General features: G+C 46.5%; 1 protein-coding gene across 1 annotated transcript in view; it reads left to right on the forward strand.

Moving 5' to 3' along the window:
* The window catches only part of LOC147665008 (killer cell lectin-like receptor subfamily B member 1B allele C), a 189,054-nt gene that overhangs the window by 49,095 nt on the left and 117,366 nt on the right, over positions 1-22,593 (forward strand). Inside the window, exon 3 of the mRNA XM_086949823.1 lies at positions 19,738-19,842. Within this exon, the coding sequence (XP_086805949.1) occupies positions 19,738-19,842 (105 nt within the window). The remainder of the gene's footprint in view (positions 1-19,737; positions 19,843-22,593) is intronic.

Below are 22,593 nucleotides of genomic sequence, written 5' to 3' on the forward strand. Positions count from 1 at the left end.
ATTCCCTATAAACCCACAACCCACTACAGAAAATAAATTACAAAAAGTAACATATTTATCAATTAATCAATTCAAATTAATTACCAATTATATTTTAATAATTACCAATTAATTAACAATTAATTCAAAATGAATACCAATAAATAAATTAACATATTTAATTAATTATAATTAAATTACTTCCCACCCTATTCCCCTATAAACCCACAACCCGCTACAGAAAATAAATTACTAAAATTAACATATTTATCAATTAATCAATTAAAAACAATTGCCAATTATATTTTAATTAATTACCTATCAATAATTAATTAACAATTAATTCAAAATAAATAGAAATAAACAAAATAACATATTTAATTAATTATAATTAAATTACTTCCCACCCTATTCCCCTATAAACCCGCAACCCTCTACAGAATTATATTACGCAAATATTAAAAATAGTATTAACTTACTTACCTCAAATTCGATATTTTTGTTGTCTATATTCCGTCCATTCGATATTTTGTCTATTCTATATTTTTGATTCGATATTAATGCCATTCTGGTCGATATTAATACTATTCTATTCGATATTTTGGTAGTCTATATTCTGTCTATTCGATATTATGTCTATTTATATACTTTTTACTTGATATTATTGCTACTCGATATTAAAAACTCGATATTTTGACTACACCATTATAAACAACAAAACCATATGTGTTGCTTCTTCATCTTATGCAACTAACAAACATTGACAAAGCCAACAGTTCTGGTTTGTAGTAGGTGTAATGTTACTTGTTGCATTAAACAGCTGGATGCAATGACAGAAGCAGCAAATTACCATTTTGGCAGCACAATATGCTAAGCACAGATTTTTAGCTTAGTTTTTAAGTCACACCCTTATTATAAAGGCCACACCCCTTTGAACGACTCCTATCACACTTAAAGCCCAGGCTGAGACCGGCCACAGCACTTTGACTTAGAGGATGATCAGAGCAGAATCATGGCCCTCTCATGTGCCGAAAGCCACACAGCCTGTACTCGCATCAGCATTGGCTAAGTTAGTGGTGGCCTGTCGTATCAGAGGAGTCTACAGAGCAAAGAGTTCTCTCGATACTTGCAGACTTATGTTCTTAGACAGAGGCTGTGCAAAATGTATGTTTTATCACAGTCTTGCATTTTATCATAGACTTCAATAGATTCACATTTCCCTCATTCACTGAAGTCAAAGACTCACATCTGCCACCCAGAGTTTAATGGATTTACGGCACCTGTATGTAGTCAAGTGGTCTGATGTTTCCACATAGAATGTCATGGCCCCTGTTTGGAGTGTCCAATGCACACCCATATACTGGGCCCGGCATCTGGGCTGGACACCCTCATGCATCATACATTATCACCAGATCATACAGACTTCAACTTTTAAATAGATGCAAGACACGTGGCAGTGGTAATACAGGGGGGAAACACTTCAGGGGGTTCATTCTGTCTGCATCTTATGGATATCAGTGAGACATGGATGCATTGTGGGCCCCACATTACATTCTGCAGAGTGGCCCCATCATTTTACGCCACCCCACTGGTTCAAGGTCACTTTTAAGACAATCTATGAGGGGAATACAATTATACTAAGGTATCCCCGGTTTCTTCGAGGCCTAAGAGGAGGGGGAAAGAAAATACAAAATAGAGCAAACTCTTATCTGGCCTATCTGATCGGTCGTGGGGTGACGTCGGGTGGAAAATCAGATTCCTGGTACTTGTTACTGATTGCATAGTAACAAACTAGCTGGAGAGCTCCGCGATGGCCTACAGTCCAGTTTCTAAGGCTTGCAAACGACCCAGATCAGTACAGAGTGAACACAGAACCTTCCGGGAAGCGTGGGAAGAAGAGTACTTGTTTGTGGAATGCCCAAAAGAAAAGGCCACCTGTTTGCTTTGCAAAGAGAAAGTAAATGTTCTTAAGAGGTATAACCTTGAACGGCACTACAGAACGCGGCACTCTGGATTCACTGCGAACTTCCCACTGAACTCAAAACTGCATTCTGCAAAAGTGGCATCATTAAAGCAAGCACTTCTTTCCCAGCAGAAGATCTTCCTTTGCCAGATGAAAGAATCTGAGGCTGTTACAGAAGCGTCTTTCAAAATTTGCTACTTGCTTGCCAAACATAAAAAACCTTTCACAGATGCAGAGCTGATGAAGCAATGTTTCCTTTCCGCAGCAGAAATTTTATTTGACAGCTACACTAATAAAGCCAGCATTTTAAAGGAAATTGGTTCATTGCAGCTATCAGATTCAACATGTGCACGCAGAATAGAGGCAATGGGACAAAACGTCAAGGAGCAGGTGATCCAAGCAGTCAGAGAGTCACCGTTCTACAGCATTGCCATGGATGAGTCAACAGACATAGGCGATGTGGCCCAGTTATTAGTTTGGGTGAGGTATCTGGACCAATCGCTTCATCCCAAAGAAGAGCTCCTCTGCCTTCTACCACTGCAAGGGCACACAAGAGGAGAAGATGTACTGGACAGTATGTGTAACTACTTTAAAACAAATGACATACCACTGAACACTCTTGTCAGCATAACAACGGATGGGGCTCCTGCCATGGTAGGCCATGACAGAGGCTTCGTATCTATGCTTAAAAAGAAGCTCATAGGACAGACTGTGATAGACTACCACTGCATTATTCATCAGGAAGTGTTGTGTGCAAAATTAAAGCATGGAGAACTGAATAATGTCCTAAAAGGTGCAGTGAACATTGTTAATTTTATCCGTGCCAAAGCTCTGAACCATAGACTTTTTAAAGCAATGCTGCAGGAATCTGAAGCGGAACAAACCAACGTCTTGATGCACACTGACGTGCGTTGGCTAAGCAAAGGGAAGGTTCTGGAGCGGTTCATCGCATTGCTTCCTGAAATTGTACTTTTTGTGAACAGTAGAGGCCAATCGTTCCCAGAACTAACCAATGTGAAATGGCTTGTTATGCTCCATTTTCTTTCAGATCTTTTCACACATTTTAATACTCTCAATTTGACCCTGCAAGGTAAACAACAGCTTGTGTGCTCCCTCATGAATGGTATTTATGCTTTTGAAAGTAAGCTTGTGCTATTCAAAGAACAACTGGATGAAAGTGACTTCACCCACTTTCCAAAACTGTTGGCTGTAATGCAGAGGTTTCCAGAGGCACAAGAAATTCTGGCAAACCTTGACCCTGGTGCATGTCTTGAGGAAATTTCTGGGGAGATCAAACGATGATTTTCGCAGTTCAGAGCCCTCACCCCTCTGTTCAGGCTGGTTGAAAACCCCTGGATGGTGAGTGCACGGAATCTTGATGTTGTTGCCCTTATTGGCATGGAAAGGGCTCAAGCAGAACTAGAGCTCATTGACATGCAGCACAATTCAGCCCTTGAAGCATCTTTTTTGGGGCAAGCACCAGAAGAATTCTGGAAAATTGTGCCCCCTGACAAGTTTCCTCTTCTTGTTACAGTGGCCCAGAAGGTACTTTGTATGTTTGGGTCAACCTATGCTTGTGAATGTTCATTTTCCACAATGGGACTGTTGAAGAGCAAACTTAGAAATAAACTTACAGACATACATCTGGAGCAGCTCTTAAGGCTTGCCGTTTCCAACTTGGTACCAGATTACCGAAAACTAATTGGTGACATGAAATGTAAAATAAGTTCATAGTGTTTGTGTTTAACATATCTATTTTTGGGACTCTGAAGCCTATGCTGCACTGGGCATGTGCTGAATATCCGGTTGCTGCAAATTGCCATTCAATCCCACTTAAGATTGCCCTTGTCTGCTAATAAAAAAATATTATAAACATGTGCTGCATGTAGTTACATCTGCTTTGGAAATACAGCATTGTCTAGTAATGTTTTGAAACAGGACATTTTTTTTTTTACCCCCTCTAGCCCCGCACCCAATGACCCCGCCCCCAAATGACCCCGCCCCCACCAGTGCGGCCCTCGGCCACAAACCACACTGTAAATTCGGCCCCCGAGAGAAAGTTTGTGAGTACCCATGATAACTACACAAACAAATTCTTAAGGAAACCACATCTTGAGAGAAAATCCTACTACAATATTTCAATTTGCCTTATATCATTGCATTCCAAAAACACAAACATGTGTTTGTCTTTTAGATTTTGAATAATCGTTTTCTTGTTGTTAGAAATGGGATCCCTGGCTGGCCAGGGCTTTCGCCAAAGTCAGTCAGAGACCACCACTCCTAAGTCAGGGCAAGGGAGTTACACGCCAAGATAACCCCTGCTCACCCTCTAGGTAACGTGGCGCGAGCAGCAAGGCTAAACTTGGAGGCGATGTGAGTTAAGTATTTGCACACGCACCCCAGCAACAACACCCAAGGCCCACCACAAAGGAAACTCCACACAAGGTTATATATAAAAATAGCCTTTTTATTGCACCAAAACACATTAGATAAAACACACACTTTACAATGTGCCAGGGGCACGGGCAGAATTTACAGGGAATATTTACAAGACAGGGCCACCTGGACCACTGTCAGGAATCAGCACTTTTAGAAGTAACACTTTTAAAAATAGCACTTAGAATATAAATCACTATAGTACAAAAATAGAACTTGTAACACACAACCAGCCACTACTGGTACCAGGTGAGCACCACCTATGCAATCCTCACTATCCTAGGAGATCACACAAGGAACCTGGGCCTCGCTAGTACCACCTGTACTAGCAAGAAGGAAACCACCTAAGTTTCGCTATACCTGTAGTGGTCTAAGGAAGTAAACACATGATGCATCACAATACATTCAGAGATGTAAAAGCCACAACACACATGATGAATAAACTACCCATTCAGAGGTGCAGGGGAGGAAAACACAATAGCGCAAAATCCACATTAGCCACCACCTGTGGCAGTCCCTGTGTCCAAATGTCAGGGGCCTAAACGTGGCATCTGCCAACGAAGTGCTGGGCAGCTGTGATGACGGGGCAAAGCTGGAGCCTCGCAGGCTCTGGCTAAAAGAAATGCCCCCTGAGCCTCTCTGGACTCAAAATGAATCAATGCAGCCTCTCTGGGCTCTGCATACACAGATGCAGCCTCACTGGGCTGTGAGGGTCCCTCACGGGGGACCTGGAAAACTGGGAGTGCCTCAAGCCTCCCTTAGGCTGGAGCACAAATGGCGTGTTGGAGTCCCCCTCCTAGGGACTCGAAGCACAAGGAAATGCCCCCTTTGCCCTCTTAGGGCTGTACACAACAACTGGCTGCCAAGAGCCTCGCAGGCTCTAAGATCACTGGGGGCCCTCGAGCCTCTCAGGGCTCGGTGATCACCGGTGCGGCCCGTGGGAGACCCTCCTGGACTTTGGAAAGAAGAATATCCCCGTGAGCCTCCTCTGGGCTCTAAACACCACAAGCGTGAGGTCGTGCTACCGAGGGGGGGGGGGGGCGGACACCGACAATGTGTCCCGGCGCCCTCCCGTTTCTGTTGCACTCACCGGCTTCGGTAGCTGCTGCGGCGGCTGTCGGCAGAGAGCTCCCACTCCTCGGGACTCTCCTCACAGGCTGCGGCGGTGGCTAGAAGGCTCCCGCCTCTCCCACGAGACGGGCCAGAAGTCCGGGGCTCCCCCTTCACTCGGGAGCCCCCGGGAAGGACACAGCCGGCACCTTCCTCTCCTCCGGCGGGCACTTCCGGGTCGCGGCTGCAGGATCCAATCGCAGCGCGGTCCGGGGCTGTGGAGGCAGCACTTCCGGCAACGTTTCAAAAACTTCCTGGGCTGAGGTGGTGAAGTTATGGGCAATGCCGGGTGGGCACCGGCCTTAATTACCATAAAGCACGGTGGGCACGCGCTCGAAAGGCGGCAATGTCCCCGGAAGGGTGGGCACCTGCCAGGGGGGTCGAACTCATCACGGAGCGGGGCCAACGCCGGGTGGGCTCCGGCTTCCGACAGTAAAGCGCTCCTCAGCGCTAGATGCAAAATCAAGCGCTCGTAAGCGCTAGAAGGGGATGAAGCGCTCCCAAGCGCTATAAGCAAAGGAAAAGCGCTCTCAAGCGCTAGAGGGCACTCAGTTCAGCAACAAAGTCCCTGTAGGCAGGCAGGGGGGCAAGGCGGGGCCCAGAGCCAGCACACTGGGTCTCCAGGCAGGGAGACTCTCCAAGTGGCGGTCCTCTAGCCCAGCGACAGCAGCAACAGGCCCCTCAGGATTCTGGAAGAGAACAACTTCTGTGGGGACACAGCCACATTTTTATACACCTAAATCCTTTGTTTGGAGGTGCAGGGTGGGGGGAAAACCAGTCGCAGCTGGTTTGGGAGTACCCTTGATGGCCCAACCACCCCTTTCTTTCACTGGCAGGGCTAGGGTCATCAGTCACACCACAGGGGGGCGGAGCCAGCATTGTGTGGGGAAAACCCAGCCCTTCCAGGTCACAGGTACACTCCTCCCACACATCACTCATGCTAATCTCACACTCACCACCGGGCAGACCCATCCAGCCTTCCTGGAGCCAGGCTCACCAGCCAGCTCCAGCCAATCACACGCCAGGCATATTTTACACTAATATGCCAAGTCCTAGAAGTGGCACTTCTACATATGACACACTCATGCAACACACACCATTGCGAAGCATTTAATCACGCGAATCCGCACATATCAAATTTGAACCTGTACACCCCACGCATCAGGAACTACCAGGGACACATACATTCCCCATGCATTCCTATGGGAGGGCAGGCCTATCTCATCACATGCACTCAGAGTGCGCACGCACTTTCCACTGGGACACAGTGAAAATGCGCAGAACCCAAAAATCACCATCACCAGGTCACCATTACAAGCAAAAAGTCTAGGGGTGAACCTGCCAGAAGGGCCAAGTCCAACACAACCCCCTTCCAGCCAAAACGCAGGGGAGAACAATCACCACCGTGATGGTCTTCCCTGCTTGGGGCAATAGAACACGGACGCGGGCCTGCAACTGCAGGGACACCCTCCTTTTCTACGCCACGGTGAACCCATGGGATTCCTTCTCAACACACTGTCTGGACCAACTGGGCTACCCCACTGGTACTCCCGAGCAGTCCGCGGCCAGGACCATGCCCTGGGCCACCCAGGTGCCACCGGTCCTTGCCTATTCGTAGAGTGGGGTGTAGTAACCCCTGGCACATAGTAGCAATTCTCCACTCTTCCTGTCTGCAAGACAGGACTAGACTGCCACTGGTTCTCCAGCCTAGGGTCTACAACCTCAGGCGGACCAGGAGTCTCAGGGAAGGCTCCCCTCCCCCTACCTCTTCTTCTAGGGTTCCTCCTCCTCCTGCGAGGGGTACCTTTACAACGCCACTCCAACCCAGGGTTTAACCCCTCAGGTTTCACCGGGGTCAGAGGTGGGCTCTCCCACCCTCTGCACCCCCTTCCAGAGGTCTGCCCTCTCCCAACTGGAGAGGTTCCTCTAGAAGAAGAACCGGTCAGGACACTAGTTACAGTCGTCCTACCCTTCAGGTCAGGCTGATCCTGAACCTGGCCTCCCAACCTCCGGTCTGAAACCTTTGGTGGAACAATTGCCTGGCACTCCAGGACTTCTGGGGATTCACACACTATCCCCCTGAGGCTAACAAATGACACATATGTTGTGTGACTGTCTGTCTGGCGCAGATCTCCCACCTCCTGTCCATCTGACAGTGCGCAAAGATCCCCCAGACCAGAAGTGGCGCCACCCGGGTCCTCCCAAGAAGATCTAGCCCAACTGGCTAGTCCCTGGTCCTCTGGTGCATCCACTGGGAAACTCATCCCCCAATCACTCCTCACTTCGGACTTCTGTGCACTCCCTCCTGGAGTAGCACTGCCGGACACTGGAACCTCTGGAGCTCTAGTTACAGATGCTCCAGGTTCCCTAGACACTAGGAGTTCTTCCTCAAATGGACTAACAGGACAGCCTAGGTCCCCAACCTGGTGTTCCCTCAAGAAACCATCCAAGTCCTGAGGCAGGGCTTCGGGCGTCTGGGGACCCTCGGTCTCCCCCTCACTCCTGCTCCACTGAGCCAGGCAATGAGCCCCTACACCCTCCTCGCTATCCTGGGACCTAGCTGGGCTACACTGAGCCTCCTCCACCACGCTGGGCTGGAGGATACCTGAACCACTACTTTTGGAGTCACTCCCTAATGACTCTAGAGAACCTCTGGCACTCTCCCAGCGGTCTGCTTCACTTGCAAGCTCCCAAGGATCCATGGTTTCACACCTCAACAAGTGTTGCCGCAATTCCGGCCAACAACGACTGAGCACCTGCTCCTTGAGAATAAGATCAAACAGTTTGTCAAAATCAGGTCCCGTGGGAACCTCAAACCACTCAATCAGTGCACACTGACAGTCCCCTGCAAACTCCTCCCAAGGCTGGTGAGACAGCTTCCTACTGCCCCTGAATTTCAACCTATACTCCTCTTCTAGGGAAACTGGTACCAGACTGTGGGAACTGGGGCTGGGACTTCCTGCACTGGGCTCTATATAGCTGCCACCACTGGACTCAACCCTCCGTGGGGAATCCAGACAATCAAAACTGCGTGCAGGGGATAGTCTACCCTCCAGAGCTACTTTGCCTCTGGTGAAGGCCCTCTCAGCCTCCTCTATCCTTTCCTGTGCTAAGACCCTCTCAGTCTCTAGCTGTTGCTTCTTAAGCTCCAGCTCCAGCTGCGCCATAGCCTGGGCATGCTCTAACCTGAGCTTCTCTAAGGCCAGCTGGTGCTCCCTTTCTCTCCTCCTATCTTCCAGCTCCTCTGGGGACAGGGAAAGGGATGAGGCACTGCCTCCAACGCTGGACCCAGCAAGGGACTCCCTATCTATGGGGTCCTCACTATCTGCTGGCGTCCCAGTGCTATCATTTTCTTCCTCCTCTTCTGAATCTTCAGGGCTCCCCACAGACCCACCACCCTCCTGGTGTGAGGCCCGGGCCCTTTCCTCACTGCGCTCAAGATCCCTTTGTTCCTTACACCATTGGACAAGGTAGTTCCTAAGTTCGTACTTAGTATCTGACCCACCCACCCCTATGTCTCTCTCTCTACAGAACCATTCCAACTCCTGCCTATTGTACCAAACTAGATCACTAAGATCAAAGACAAGCTCCATCTTGGCAGGACGTTCTAGAGACAAGATCACACAGGGAACCTAAGGGTCTGAGCTTAAACAGGAGTACACAATTCACAAAGGTTCAGCAAGCTCTCTACCCCAGAGAACTCACACTCACTTGTCTAGTGCCACACACCACTCATTCACACACAACCCCCCCCTCGGACTGGTAAGGCAGTTTCTACCACCCCTGATTCCTCAACCTGACCACATGTGACACAGGTACCAAACTCTGGGTGCGGGGCAGGGGAATAAATGTACTGGACACAACTGCACAATGATACCTTCAGGAGAAGAAAATAATGGAACTTCAAAAACAATAATCCCCTAAAATGTGGTAATCTAAAATGCAGAGTTTTGTAGTGGCCAGTTGCCACTGTGGTACAACGCAAACACAAATCCTTATCCTCACCGCTGCATCCAATGTTAGAAATGGGATCCCTGGCTGGCCAGGGCTTTTGCCAAAGTCAGTCAGAGACCACCACTCCTAAGTCAGGGCAAGGGAGTTACACACCAAGATAACCCCTGCTCACCCTCGAGGTAACGTGGCGCGAGCAGCAAGGCTAAACTTGGAGGCGATGTGAGTTAAGTATTTGCGCACGCACCCCAGCAACAACACCCAAGGCCCACCACAAAGGAAACTCCACACAAGGTTATATATAAAAATAGCCTTTTTATTGCACCAAAACACATTAGATAAAACACACACTTTACAATGTGCCAGGGGCACGGGCAGAATTTACAGGGGATATTTACAAGACAGGGCCACCTGGACCACTGTCAGGAATCAGCACTTTTAGAAGTAACACTTTTAAAAATAGCACTTAGAATATGAATCACTGTAGTACAAAAATAGAACTTGTAACACACAACCAGCCACAACTGGTACCAGGTGAGCACCACCTATGCAATCCTCACTATCCTAGGAGATCACACAAGGAACCTGGGCCTCGCTAGTACCACCTGTACTAGCAAGAAGGAAACCACCTAAGTTTCGCTATACCTGTAGTGGTCTAAGGAAGGAAACACATGATGCATCACAATACATTCAGAGATGTAAAAGCCACAACACACATAATGAATAAACTACCCATTCAGAGGTGCAGGGGAGGAAAACACAATAGCGCAAAATCCACATTAGCCACCACCTGTGGCAGTCCCTGTGTCCAAATGTCAGGGGCCTAAACGTGGCATCTGCCAACGAAGTGCTGGGCAGCTGTGATGATGGGGCAGCGCTGGAGCCTCGCAGGCTCTGGCTAAAAGAAATGCCCCCTGAGCCTCCCTGGACTCAAAATGAATCAATGCAGCCCCTCTGGGCTCTGCATACACAGATGCAGCCTCACTGGGCTGTGGGGGTCCCTCACGGGGGACCCGGAACACTGGGAGTGCCTCAAGCCTCCCTTAGGCTGGAGCACAAATGCGGGCGTGTTGGAGTCCCCCTCCTGGGGACTCGAAGCACAAGGAAATGCCCCCTTTGCCCTCTTAGGGCTTTACACAACAACTGGCTGCCAAGAGCCTCGCAGGCTCTAAGATCACTGGGGGACCCTCGAGCCTCTCAGGGCTCGGTGATCACCGGTGCGGCCCGTGGGAGTCCCTCTTGGACTCTGGAAAGAAGAATGCCCCCGTGAGCCTCCTCTGGGCTCTAAACACCACAAGCGTGAGGTCGTGCTACCGAGGGGGGGGGCGGACACCGACAATGTGTCCCGGCGCCCTCCCGTTTCTGTTGCACTCACCGGCTTTGGTAGCTGCTGCGGCGGCTGTCGGCAGAGAGCTCCCGCTCCTCGGGACTCTCCTCACAGGCTGCGGCGGCGGCTAGAAGGCTCCCGCCTCTCCCACGAGACGGGCCAGAAGTCCTGGGCTCCCCCTTCACTCGGGAGCCCCCGGGAAGGACACGGCCGGCGGCTTCCTCTCCTCCGGCGGGCACTTCCGGGTCGCGGCTGCAGGATCCAATCACAGCGCGGCCCGGGGCTGTGGAGGCGGCACTTCCGGGTCGCACTAGGCAGCGGCCCGGCAACGTTTCAAAAACCTCCTGGGCTGCGGCGGTGAAGTTATGGGCAATGCCGGGTGGGCACCGGCCTTAATTACCATAAAGCGCGGTGGGCACGCGCTCGAAAGGCGGCAATGTCTCCGGCAGGGTGGGCACCTGCCAGGGGGGTCGAACTCGTCACGGAGCGGGGCCAAGGCCGGGTGGGCTCCGGCTTCCGACAGTAAAGCACTCCTCAGCGCTAGATGCAGAATCAAGCGCTCGTAAGCGCTAGAAGGGGATGAAGCGCTCCCAAGCGCTATAAGCAAAGGAAAAGCGCTCTCAAGCGCTAGAGGGCACTCAGTTCAGCAACAAAGTCCCTGTAGGCAGGCAGGGGGGCAAGGCGGGGCCCAGAGCCAGCACACTGGGTCTCCAGGCAGGGAGACTCTCCAAGTGGTGGTCCTCTGGCCCAGCGACAGCAGCAACAGCCCCCTCAGGATCCTGGAAGAGAACAACTTCTGTGGGGACACAGCCCCATTTTTATACACCTAAATCCTTTGTTTGGAGGTGCAGGGTGGGGGGAAAACCAGTCGCAGCTGGTTTGGGAGTACCCTTGATGGCCCTACCACCTCTTTCTTTCACTGGCAGGGCTAGGGTCATCAGTCACACCAAAGGGGGGCGGAGCCAGCATTGTGTGGGGAAAACCCAGCCCATCCAGGACACAGGTACACTCCTCCCACACATCACTCATGCTAATCTCACACTCACCACCGGGCAGACCCATCCAGCCTTCCTGGAGCCAGGCTCACCAGCCAGCTCCAGCAAATCACACTCCAGGCATATTTTACACTAATATGCCAAGTCCTAGAAGTGGCACTTCTACATATGACACACTCATGCAACACACACCATTGCGAAGCATTTAATAACGCGAATCCGCACATATCAAATTTGAACCTGTACACCCCATGCATCAGGAACTACCAGGGACACATACATTCCCCATGCATTCCTATGGGAGGGCAGGCCTTCCTCATCACATGCACTCAGAGTGCGCACGCACTTTCCACTGGGACACAGTGAAAGTGCGCAGAACCCAAAAATCACCATCACCAGGTCACCATTACAAGCAAAAAGTCTAGGGGTGAACCTGCCAGACGGGCCAAGTGGCGTATTTGTATAGCGCGAACAGTGACCCGGAGGCATCCCGGCACTTGTACTCCTACCACAAGGGAACCCCTCCTGGCTTTTCCTTGCGGGGTGTCCACTCCTGGGCATCCCATGGTTAAACCAGGCATCCCTTGTGTATCAGGGGGCCTTTGTGGAGACTAAGCAAGCTATTGCCCAGAGTTGCAGCATGGGACCCATGCTTAGAATCGGCACTGGGGCGAGAATATCCGGTCAGAGGAATTTAAGACCGAAACCCACCGAGGCGGGAATCGAACCCTGGTCCCTGGCCAGCGTTCTGCATCAAGGTCTGCCGCTCTAAGCATTGAGCCACACTTCTCCACAAGTCCTACACTTGTCATAATTCTTTGGTGAATTTCACAGATGTGTGTTGCTGGCCTACGTACGTTTTGGTGTAAACAGGTTGTTATCACCTTCTTCAGGGCCAATTGCATGCACGTTCCATCTTTAAAATTGTCTGGGGGTTTTTATGTCTAAACAGTAGGCTGAAGACATGTTATCGTTTTCCAGGGTGTGGAGATGTCCACATTGAGCTTTTGGCAGTGCTGTTACGGATGACAACAGATGTTATTGGAAGCCGTAGACTAGGATTTGCTCTTCCTGGATTTAAAATTATAGACACCTTTAAATAGGCAAAAATGAATATTCTCAAAGGACCTATAAATAATACTTAATCCTGATTATATTTAGGTTGCAGTTGAAAGTCACAACATTCTTTACTATCGCGACCATCATTACTGTTTCAAGCATCTTTCATATATTATCGCAAATTTTACGTAGAAGACTTTTTTTTCCAATTGTCTACTGCCTAAATCTCAATGTGGACATCTCCACACCCTGGAAAACGATAACACGTCTTCAGCCTACTGTTTAGACATAAAAAAACAGACATTTTTAAAGATGGAACGTGCTTTCTATTGGCCCTGAAGAAGGTGTTAACAACCTGTTTTCACCGAAATGTACGTAGGCCAGCAACACCCATCAGTGAAATCCTCCAAAGAATTACGACAAGAAAACGATTATTCCAAACATAAAAGATGGACACATGTTTGTGTTTTTGGAATGCAATGATATGAGGCAAATTGAATTATTGTAGCAGGATTTTGACTCAAGATGTGGTTTCTTTAAGAATGTGTTTGTGTAGTATGATAGTTGTTATGCATGAGAGGTTTGAAATGTGAGAATGGATGAATGACAGAATGTTAACCATTTTTCTTCTCTATTAGCTTTGGGGGTTATCTACATATAATCTTATGTCCAGGAAAGTGAAGCCATGTTTTTCTCCTTTAAGAAATAATTTTGTTAATATTTCTTATGTAAAGTGTCTATCAATGTAAAAATCTTTTTATAAAGGAAGTGCAAAAATACATATAAAAAAACTAAACATACAAAAAACTTATTTTTGATAAATAAATATAATGCAAATGAAAACCACTTCACTCTGTGTGACTATGCTGTACAGTGAATATTGTAATTAGGGTTATTGCCGTTTTTTTTTAAATCAGATAGGTCAGATAAGAGGGTGCTCTATTTTGTAATCTAGGAGGGAAGCACAGACAAAAACACGGGCAGATTTACAATTCCTGGCACATCCCTGCAAAGTAGCAGGGATGCGCCAGGAAACTTGCGAAACGCATAACAATCCTTGCTCCACCACGGATGCGCCTCATTTAGAATGCCGCACATCATGGCGCAGGGAAATGCAGATGGGTGTCGCATCTGCCGTCGTAACGTTGGCGCAGTGCTCGAGTTGTGCCGCGGGGGTGATGCAACTCCAGCACCGTGCCAACCCAGCCTATCTTGCACATGGTGCATCACACCTTACGCCTGCTTCAAGCAGGTGCAAGGTTTTGACGCAGTGGGGTCGGAAAAGTGACTGAGTGAAATCTTGTAGATTTCACTCAGGCACTTTTCTGAGGCGTTCCTGCTACGGAACGCCCCCTCCCTGCAACAGAACGCCCACATGAAACCTGAAGCAGGTTTCATGTGGCGCAAGGCTTTACAACATGACGCTTCTCCCTAGGTGCGTCACATTGTAAATACCCTGCAGCATGGCGCTAGCTTTACGCATGCGCTGAGTCAAAGAAGTAACGCAAAGGCGGAGCAAAAGTGGTCCACGGGGCCACAATTCGTTGGATGTAGTCAAAGCTAATATTTGACATCTATTTACATTATAATATGTTCCATGTCTCTCCTTGGAGTTAGTTGCTTATTTTCGCTTTCCAGGAGAAGAGCGAAACCTCTGGTAACACAGCAAAGGCTGCTGTGTCCCATTTTACGAGAGCTGGTGTGCTCTGCTTGCTTGACTTTAGGGGAGTAAGGCATTGGGCATTCAGTATTTGTGTCTGAACCCATGGTGGTGTGTGCAGGGGCTGCTGGGAGTTTACGATTGTTTTCTACATGACTTCATCACGCAAGGAGACTCACGTAACACAGAGGGAGCTGCTCTGTGTTTCCAGGGTGTGGGGATCTTGTGATTTGAGCTATTTATAGGCTACAGCATGCTGTCACAGTCACACACAGGAGAGCTTGAAATAATTCCACGAGGGTGGGTGGTGTGGAGGGGGTTTTACATATAGAGGGCCTACAATGTGAGTGTTTGGCGTCATTTACAGGATACCAATGATGGGAGGTGGGGGGGGGGGGCTGTTACATGCAGAGTAGACAGATTACGAATGAGGCATAGGATATGGTTTGTGGAGCATTTCTATGTCCAATGGCGTTGTACAGAGGCACATCCTGTGCATAAGCAATTTGTCAGTGTTGAATAAGATTACGTGCAAAATAAATTGTCAAAAAAGTCGCCGTTTTCTACAAATGTTTTGAATTGAAAAACGTAGCCTTTGATAAATTACAAAGTATTTGTAAAGTTTCCAAAAATAAACTTCATACACTCCAAATTTATTGGTAGTTGTATACGCTATGACAATCAAAGGGCCCGATTCACAGAACTAACTTAAGACAAAATCCTAAACTTACTACTTTAGGTATTCACAGAAGTTAGGATTTTGTCTTAAGTTTGTCTTAAGACAGACTTAAGTTAGGATTTTGTCTTAAATCTGTCTTAAGTCTGACTTAAGACAAATTTAAGACAAAATCCTAACTTCTGTGAGTACCAAAAATAGTAAGTTAAGGATTTTGTCTTAAGTTAGTTCTGTGATTCGGGCCCAATGTTCCTTTCATGTTTCCTGTCTATGTTTCCAAACTTCCAACAACCCGTTTATGCCCTCTTTAACTTGGTCTGTGCCGCTCTTTCTTTACTTCTTATCTCCTCCATGATTGTTTTCCCTTCTCACCTGTATTTTTCTCTAATTCCCCACAGGTTTCTCGTATTGTCTCCTATACACCTTCTACCTAACAACCTGTTCTCCCACCTATCACGTGCACTTTGTTTTTATTTTTTTCTTATCACTCTTCACTTTTATCATCTTCCTGCCTTTCCCAGTTAGCCTGCTTTGTCACTTTCCTCTGTAGCCCTACCACATCCCACGAATCAGGGGTTAGACAAACACATTTTTGGGCAGGTGTCCGCATCCCCTTATTAAAATGCTAATGTCACGTGTAATTATAGCTCCTCAATGCGTGCCCAGGTGCTGTGGCTCTGCAGGGTTAAATAAACTCAGCTGCCAGCACGCATGCTGTGGTGCTCTAGGAAGTTATTTTGAAGCATCCCAGATTGGGGCCTCTTGTTGTTATAGAAACCCGCCTGGGCCCAGCTAGGTTGTTCTTTCACTGAAGTAAGAGGTCTGCACATTGCCTGTCTGTGAGTCATACTGTTACTTGACTGCGTATTCAACCAAGCTGTAGCAACTCGGCAGATTGGCATGAGTGACAATTGTAATTGCCATATTTTGTGAAGGCGTTACACTGCTGATGCAATGACTGCATTAAACTCAGGGCAAATAAATGTTGTATTTACAGGTATAATAGGCGAGGAAATGCAAGGGAGCGAGAGAAAGAGGGAGGGAGAGAGAGATAGAGAACGGTGAAGGGGTGATGCAAGGAAGTACATCCAGAAAAAGAGAGTGAAAAAATAGTGGTGAAGAGGAAGGAGTTAATGTGTAGGAGAGTCAGATAGAGAATTTCACAAACATGTTGAGGGGAATGTGTCAGAGTGAGAGACTGCTGATGAAAGAGGTATGAAGAGGAGTCCAGAGGAGACCGAGGCACTCGAAAGTGGTATCCCACAGACCTGCTAATATCCAAAAGACAGTCTAATATTCTCAGAATTGAAATATTTTCAGTTCTATTTGTCACAACAAAATCCTTGTTACTACTCAGAGGCAGTAATGGCTAACAAGCATTGGCAACATTAATAGGTCTGGCTTGTTTTAGCTGTATGCTGATTGTTGTGAGATATATCTGGATACAGTTAAAGAAAACATAAGAAGATGCACCTAAGTAATGGCAGTTGCATTGATTTATTCAAGAGAAAGTATCACATGAAATGTCACATTGTAGACAGTAGGTTGTCACTCATACACCGGCTAAAACCATAGAAATATCACAAACATGAGCAATCCGAAAACTAGGCAGCTATAAGTCTCTACCCCGTCTTCCCTCATCTTTCACTCTAGCCTCTACCCATCTAGCACTCTACTCTTAACATATTGATAGGCCTTCATTATGAGTAACAAGTTCATTGTGATGGGGCTGGTAAAGTCAGCCAATGCCTGTTAGACTTGGCCCTCCCTGATGGGTCACCTCCAAACTTTTTGTCTTCACCCAATCCATTTTTCTGAACAAGTTTTTATTGGCTTTAGAACTCTCAGCACTTTCCCACTGCTAACCAGTGCTAAAGTGCTTGTGGTCTCACTTTTAAACATGGTAAACAGCCTACAACTGTTTGGCATATGTAATTTACTTATAGGTTCCTTGTAAAGTGGTACACCATATACCCAGGGCCTGTAAATTAAAAGCTACTTCTGGGCCTGCAGCACTTACATAGCCCCTTAAAACATTAAAACATGTCCCAGGACTGCCATTGCAGCATGTATACAGTTTGAAACTGCCAATTCGACTTGGCAATATAACCATGTTGCCAAGTCAAAAATCTATTTTTTCTTACCTATACGTTACAGCTAAGGTAGGCTCTAGACATCCCAGAGGCCTAGGTGAATTGTAATTAAAATATTGGACATGTACATTCAGGTTTTACCTTTCCTAAATGTGTTTTTCACTACTGTGAGGCCTACCTCTTCCAAAGGATAACATTGGCTTATCATATTTCATTTAATGAATGTGAAACTGGTAGGAAAGTCATATTAGCTGTCTGTTAAGCTGTAATTTAAAACCATCTTTAATGATAACGTCAGATTTCAAGTCACAATTTGGAAAATGCCACTTTTAGAACTTGGCATTTTCCTGCCCTAACCATTTGGTGCCTGCAGCCTGTTCTTGTTCACCTGACTAGATGTAGGAGGCAGTTGGTCTTTGTATCTTCTTCCCAGACAGCCACAGAATAGAGTGATTAGTTGTGCCTGGATAGGCTATCACTGGCAGGATGGGTGAGATTGAGCTGAGTAAAGCCCCACTTTCAAGTCAATAAGCTGTGCCCTGCCTTTACACAACAAACTTTACACTGGCCTATTGTGCCTGTAGGAAAGGAAGGGAGGCAGGTGATTGCTTGATTGATCAAAAGGAATCACTAAACACTTCTCCTACCACAAAGAAGGCACTGAATATTAAATAGGACCATCAAACCCACTCTTCAATACACTTCTGGACCAATGGAAGACTCAGAAGGACTTTTGTGCCGCTCTACTGTAGGAAATACTACTCTGTTGCCCTGCTGTCTAAGTGAGAAGGACTGGACCTGCATCTTGATCCCAGGACCACCAGAGTGCATCCATCGGCTAGTTAGCTGGCCTTCTGATCAGAGCCCCAGGGACAGAAAATGCTCCAATCATCTTGACCTTTCCAACTGGACTTTGTCTGGTGTGAGTCCGAACACCCCAAGTGGTTCTCCTCCAGTCATGGACCCTTTGAAGTGCGGTTAAATGTGCTCAGCCAGTACAACTGTAGTCTCATCAGTACCAACGTAGTGTGATGCAAACTTGGTTCAGCTCCTTGCAGCACCTCATTAGAACCGGCACAGTGCAATGCAGCCTCGACACAAGCCAACTTTGCAGCCTGCACAGCTCAATGGAACTGCTTTTGCATGATACATCCTTGACACAGACCCCTCAGCTCCCCATTGGAACAGACACAGTGCGGCGCAGCCTCCACACAAGCCAGCATCCCAGCCCTCTAAACTCATCTCCAACACGGATAATGCATCACTTCTCGACGCTGCTGCTGTGCATCACAACACTCTGCAACTAGGATTTAAGGTACATTGCTCATCTAGAGTAACTTGGTCCCTGCATCTGGCCTGTGCTCCATTGTAGTTGGCCTGAACTTATGAGATGCGACCAAAAAATCACGGTTGGCACTTTGTGCTTTAAAGCACTGTTTTTTTACCTAAACCTTTAAAATTGTATATCTCCTGTCTAACAATTGGATTTTTGTTATTTTGGTGTCAAATAATTCTACTCTATTTATCTAAATGGGTGTAGTACTTTTCTAGTGTTTTGTCTTCTCTTTATTGCTGTTTGGGTGCTGCATAACACTTTACACACTGCCTCTAAGTTAAACCGGACTGCTTTGTGCCACGCTACAGGAGGGTTAAGCACAGGTTAATTTAGTGACTTTAGTAATTCGCCCTGACACGGATTGCAGCTGTTGCCTGAGAAGAGTTTTCACCGCACTCAGCCAACAACCCACTTTCTCACACTGCCCCATCTGATTTATGAAATGCGGTATACACCTGTTACAACGCATTTGTTACAACGCACTACCATTACAACGCGACTTTTACAACGCATACCATTACAACGCATTGCGCTGGGGGGCGCTCTAGGATAGGGAATAAGTATAATTTACTATCCAACACCTTCCCTAGGGTCCACGGGGACTGGAGTTAGAATAGTAAATTATACTTACCACTATCCAGCACCTCAAAGCGCTATGCGTTGTAATGGTATGCGTTGTAATGGTCGCGTTGTAACGGTAGGTAGTTGTAATAGTATGCGTTGTAACATGGTACATCCTGAAATGCATGGGAACATGTCAGACCTGTTTACTTTCACCATGAACATTTTAGCTGAATGTCTGTGAAGAAATGAGGAACTACAGAGGGAATCAAACGCAAAATTAAATATTAGCCTGGTAATCCCTCATTTCTTGGGGGATTCTTGGAGCCAACTTGCAGGCGGAAATTTCTCCACCAACAGAGGTGCTGGTACCCATGTATCAGCAACTTTGGTAGGAGATTTGCTGATCAATTTTGTAGGCCACTCATGAGGGTCTTAGTCCTCAGTTGGTTTCTGTCTTGCCTCTTGAGGTCTTTGTGTCTCATCTTGTCCAATGTAAACTAATTGACTACTTTTATGTTCTCTTTGAATAACACCAGAATTCTTCAATGATTTATGTCTCACTGTTATTTGAACCCATTTCTCTCCCAGTCTTCAAGCACTATCAAGAGGCATCAACATTGTCTTCAGAGTCAGACAAACAGTGTGAGAACAAGGAGCAATACAATCAGGAGCCAGTGGACTGCATAGGAGCAGGTGGGTGCATTACTGTTTCCATTAATATACGCATTATTCCATGTATTTTTAGTGGATGTAGACCAAGATTTTCAAACAAGTAACGCTTTTCCAACTTTGGATGTGTGCTGCACAGTACAGCAGGCATGCAAAGTTGGAAAAGAAAGGAGAAATAAAAACATTTGTCCTTTTAACGCCTCCTTTCAAATGTCATTCAGATTCGGTGCTGAATCATCTCTACAATTGTTTTTAGATTAGGGTTTTGCATCAAATAGCATGGGTGGTAGCATGGGAATGCCTATGCACCGCCCATGTAACGCCCCGTTGGCGCTAAGTAACACAAAGCAGTGCCTTTATGTAGCTTTGCCTTACTTTCAGGGTACTTTACAGTACAAAACAAGTTTTTTGCTGGAAAGAAAATGGGGAAAAAAACATTTTGTGCTGGTTAGCATCACTTTTGTGACGCTAACCCTGCACAAAATGTTTGTAAATCTACCCCATACTGTCTTCATCTTTGAGAATCCATCCTTTGACCAGGGCCTCACACCAGGTATACCTGGAAGCCATGCATCAGAACCTCACCACTATCCTGGGAGTGTATTTCACACAGGGTAGGAATGATGCTTTGTCTACTTTCTTTCAGAATCGTTTCTGATATTAATGTAATAGGCTTGCAAAAGTGCTCACTTGGTGAGCTGTAGCAGTAATATTTTTTAAGGGTTAGACGCAGGGTTATATTCGAATACTTGCAATGAGACAGGGGAGATATTGCATAATTTAGCATTTCAAAAGTGGTATTCATGGTTTATTTCTTGCATTGAGTTTAAAAAGGATTCACATACACACTCTAGACGTGTGCAATTGACTTCTGCTGGTTTTCCTCTATCCTGTAGTCTATTTTTTAAGTTTGCATGATCGAAAATCATGTATTTTCTACAAACAAAGAGGTATCCTGCCAAGACGACCCTACTAGATGAATTGGTTGATTTAGATTGGCTTAAATTCAAGGATTCGGAGAGTGCAGATGAGGAAATCGTTCAATTTTCTAATTTAAAATTCAGTGGCGGCTGGTGACATTTCAAAGTGGTAGGGCGTAAATGTTCATGATGAGTACCCTGTGGCAAGCGAACGTGGTGAGTGAGCCTGACTGTCATGACAAGGGTTCCGGAGATTCTCCCCTGGGAACATTTTGTAAAAGGTGTGGGCAAATGGTGCATTTTCAAGCTAATTCTAGAAAGCAAGAAGGGTCATAAAGCAATTGTGAAACCGTAGTTATGACATCAATAAAAATATTTCATATGATAATGTCGCTGGTAACTGCTTATTCTGTATAATCAGAGAACTGCTATGCTAACTCACAGGCCTGTTCACGAGAACACAGTGCATGTTTTCCTTTTCAAATTGCCACTAGTGAGTCACAGGGTTGGAAAGCACTGGAGAGGGAAGGTTAGGGCTCTAGAGCTGGCATGAGACTGGCAGCAGTGCTTCCCTGTAACACACCCATGCCAAGGTCCATTTTACCATCCAGTTTCGAGTCTCAGTAAACATAAACAGCACAAAACAACATCACAATCCTGCCTAGGTCAGTACTTTGTACAGTGCACACATAAATAAACTGAAAACCGAATATTCACACAAAAAGATAGACAAAAGCATAATTGGCTTGCTTTCTGCTCAACCGTGTTGTCATAGTCATGTGCACATTTTCTTTTCCTGACCTGAGGTTTGCTCCAAATAAATTAAATGAGCGATTGTCGTGAAATTAGAACTATGAAACCAAAGTCGAAATACAGATTGTTACCAACAGTTCTCACTTCTCAAGTCATCTGCATTGTTGTATGTCTAAGGGCTTACTAACAACTGTTGCAGTCAAAGGAAATCTCACTTTGGTGCTTTTTATCTCATTTCTTTAGGTTTCAAAGTGACTCACAAGTTGTCTCAAATGAAAGCTGCTGTCAATTACTCCCTTCCTCCTACCTCAGACAAACACCAATTTGAACCGTAATCCTCTTCGATACTTGCCCTGTGCAGTTCATATTTGCACACCACCTCTGCTAACCAGCTCATCCCAAAATGGCCTGGTTGTAGCACTACATAAGTAGACAGAATATCAATAAAATAATCCTTTCAACCTGCTGTATCAAAATATTATATCCCCAATTGTAATTGTCCATTGTTTGTAATGAGCAACAAATGCCAAGCTCCAACTTTTAGGCGCAATATACAATTAAAAAAAGCAGAGAGCTAGAACAAGTGGTTGTGTCTGCATTAGGGTGGGTGGCACCGGCGGCGTGTCATTGCAGGCATTGTTTGCACTTCAACGAAGTGAAGGTCTGTTGAAAAAGAAAATTAAGTAACTTCTCTTCCTATGCCGTTTTTGATAGGCGCCAAAGTGCATTTGTTTGCAGCGCATTATAATACACTGGTTGTCATCGGCTTATCTATTATCTACAAAGTGCGGCCTGAAAGTTATTCCAGAGAAGGAACGAGTGAAGGGGTGCAATACAATAAATGGAGGATAGTGCATGAGTAGAATATACGGCCAGGAAAAGTATGTGTTGGAAGAAAGAATGGGGTGCAGAAGAAAAACACTGGAGGAAAACCTCATGTAAAACCCGAAAAGCACACTTCAAAGACAACTCCGATAGCACCGCTTTCCTCCTTATTATCTATAAGGGATTATAATTTAATTTTCAAAGCAGAAGAGCCGGCGAGGCGAGCCGCTGCCTAACGCCTAAGAAGCGATGACCATGCGCCGCCAGCACAGCCCCA

Source organism: Lissotriton vulgaris, unplaced genomic scaffold (genome assembly GCF_964263255.1).
Source record: "Lissotriton vulgaris unplaced genomic scaffold, aLisVul1.2 SCAFFOLD_2525, whole genome shotgun sequence".
Lineage (NCBI taxonomy): Eukaryota > Metazoa > Chordata > Amphibia > Caudata > Salamandridae > Lissotriton > Lissotriton vulgaris.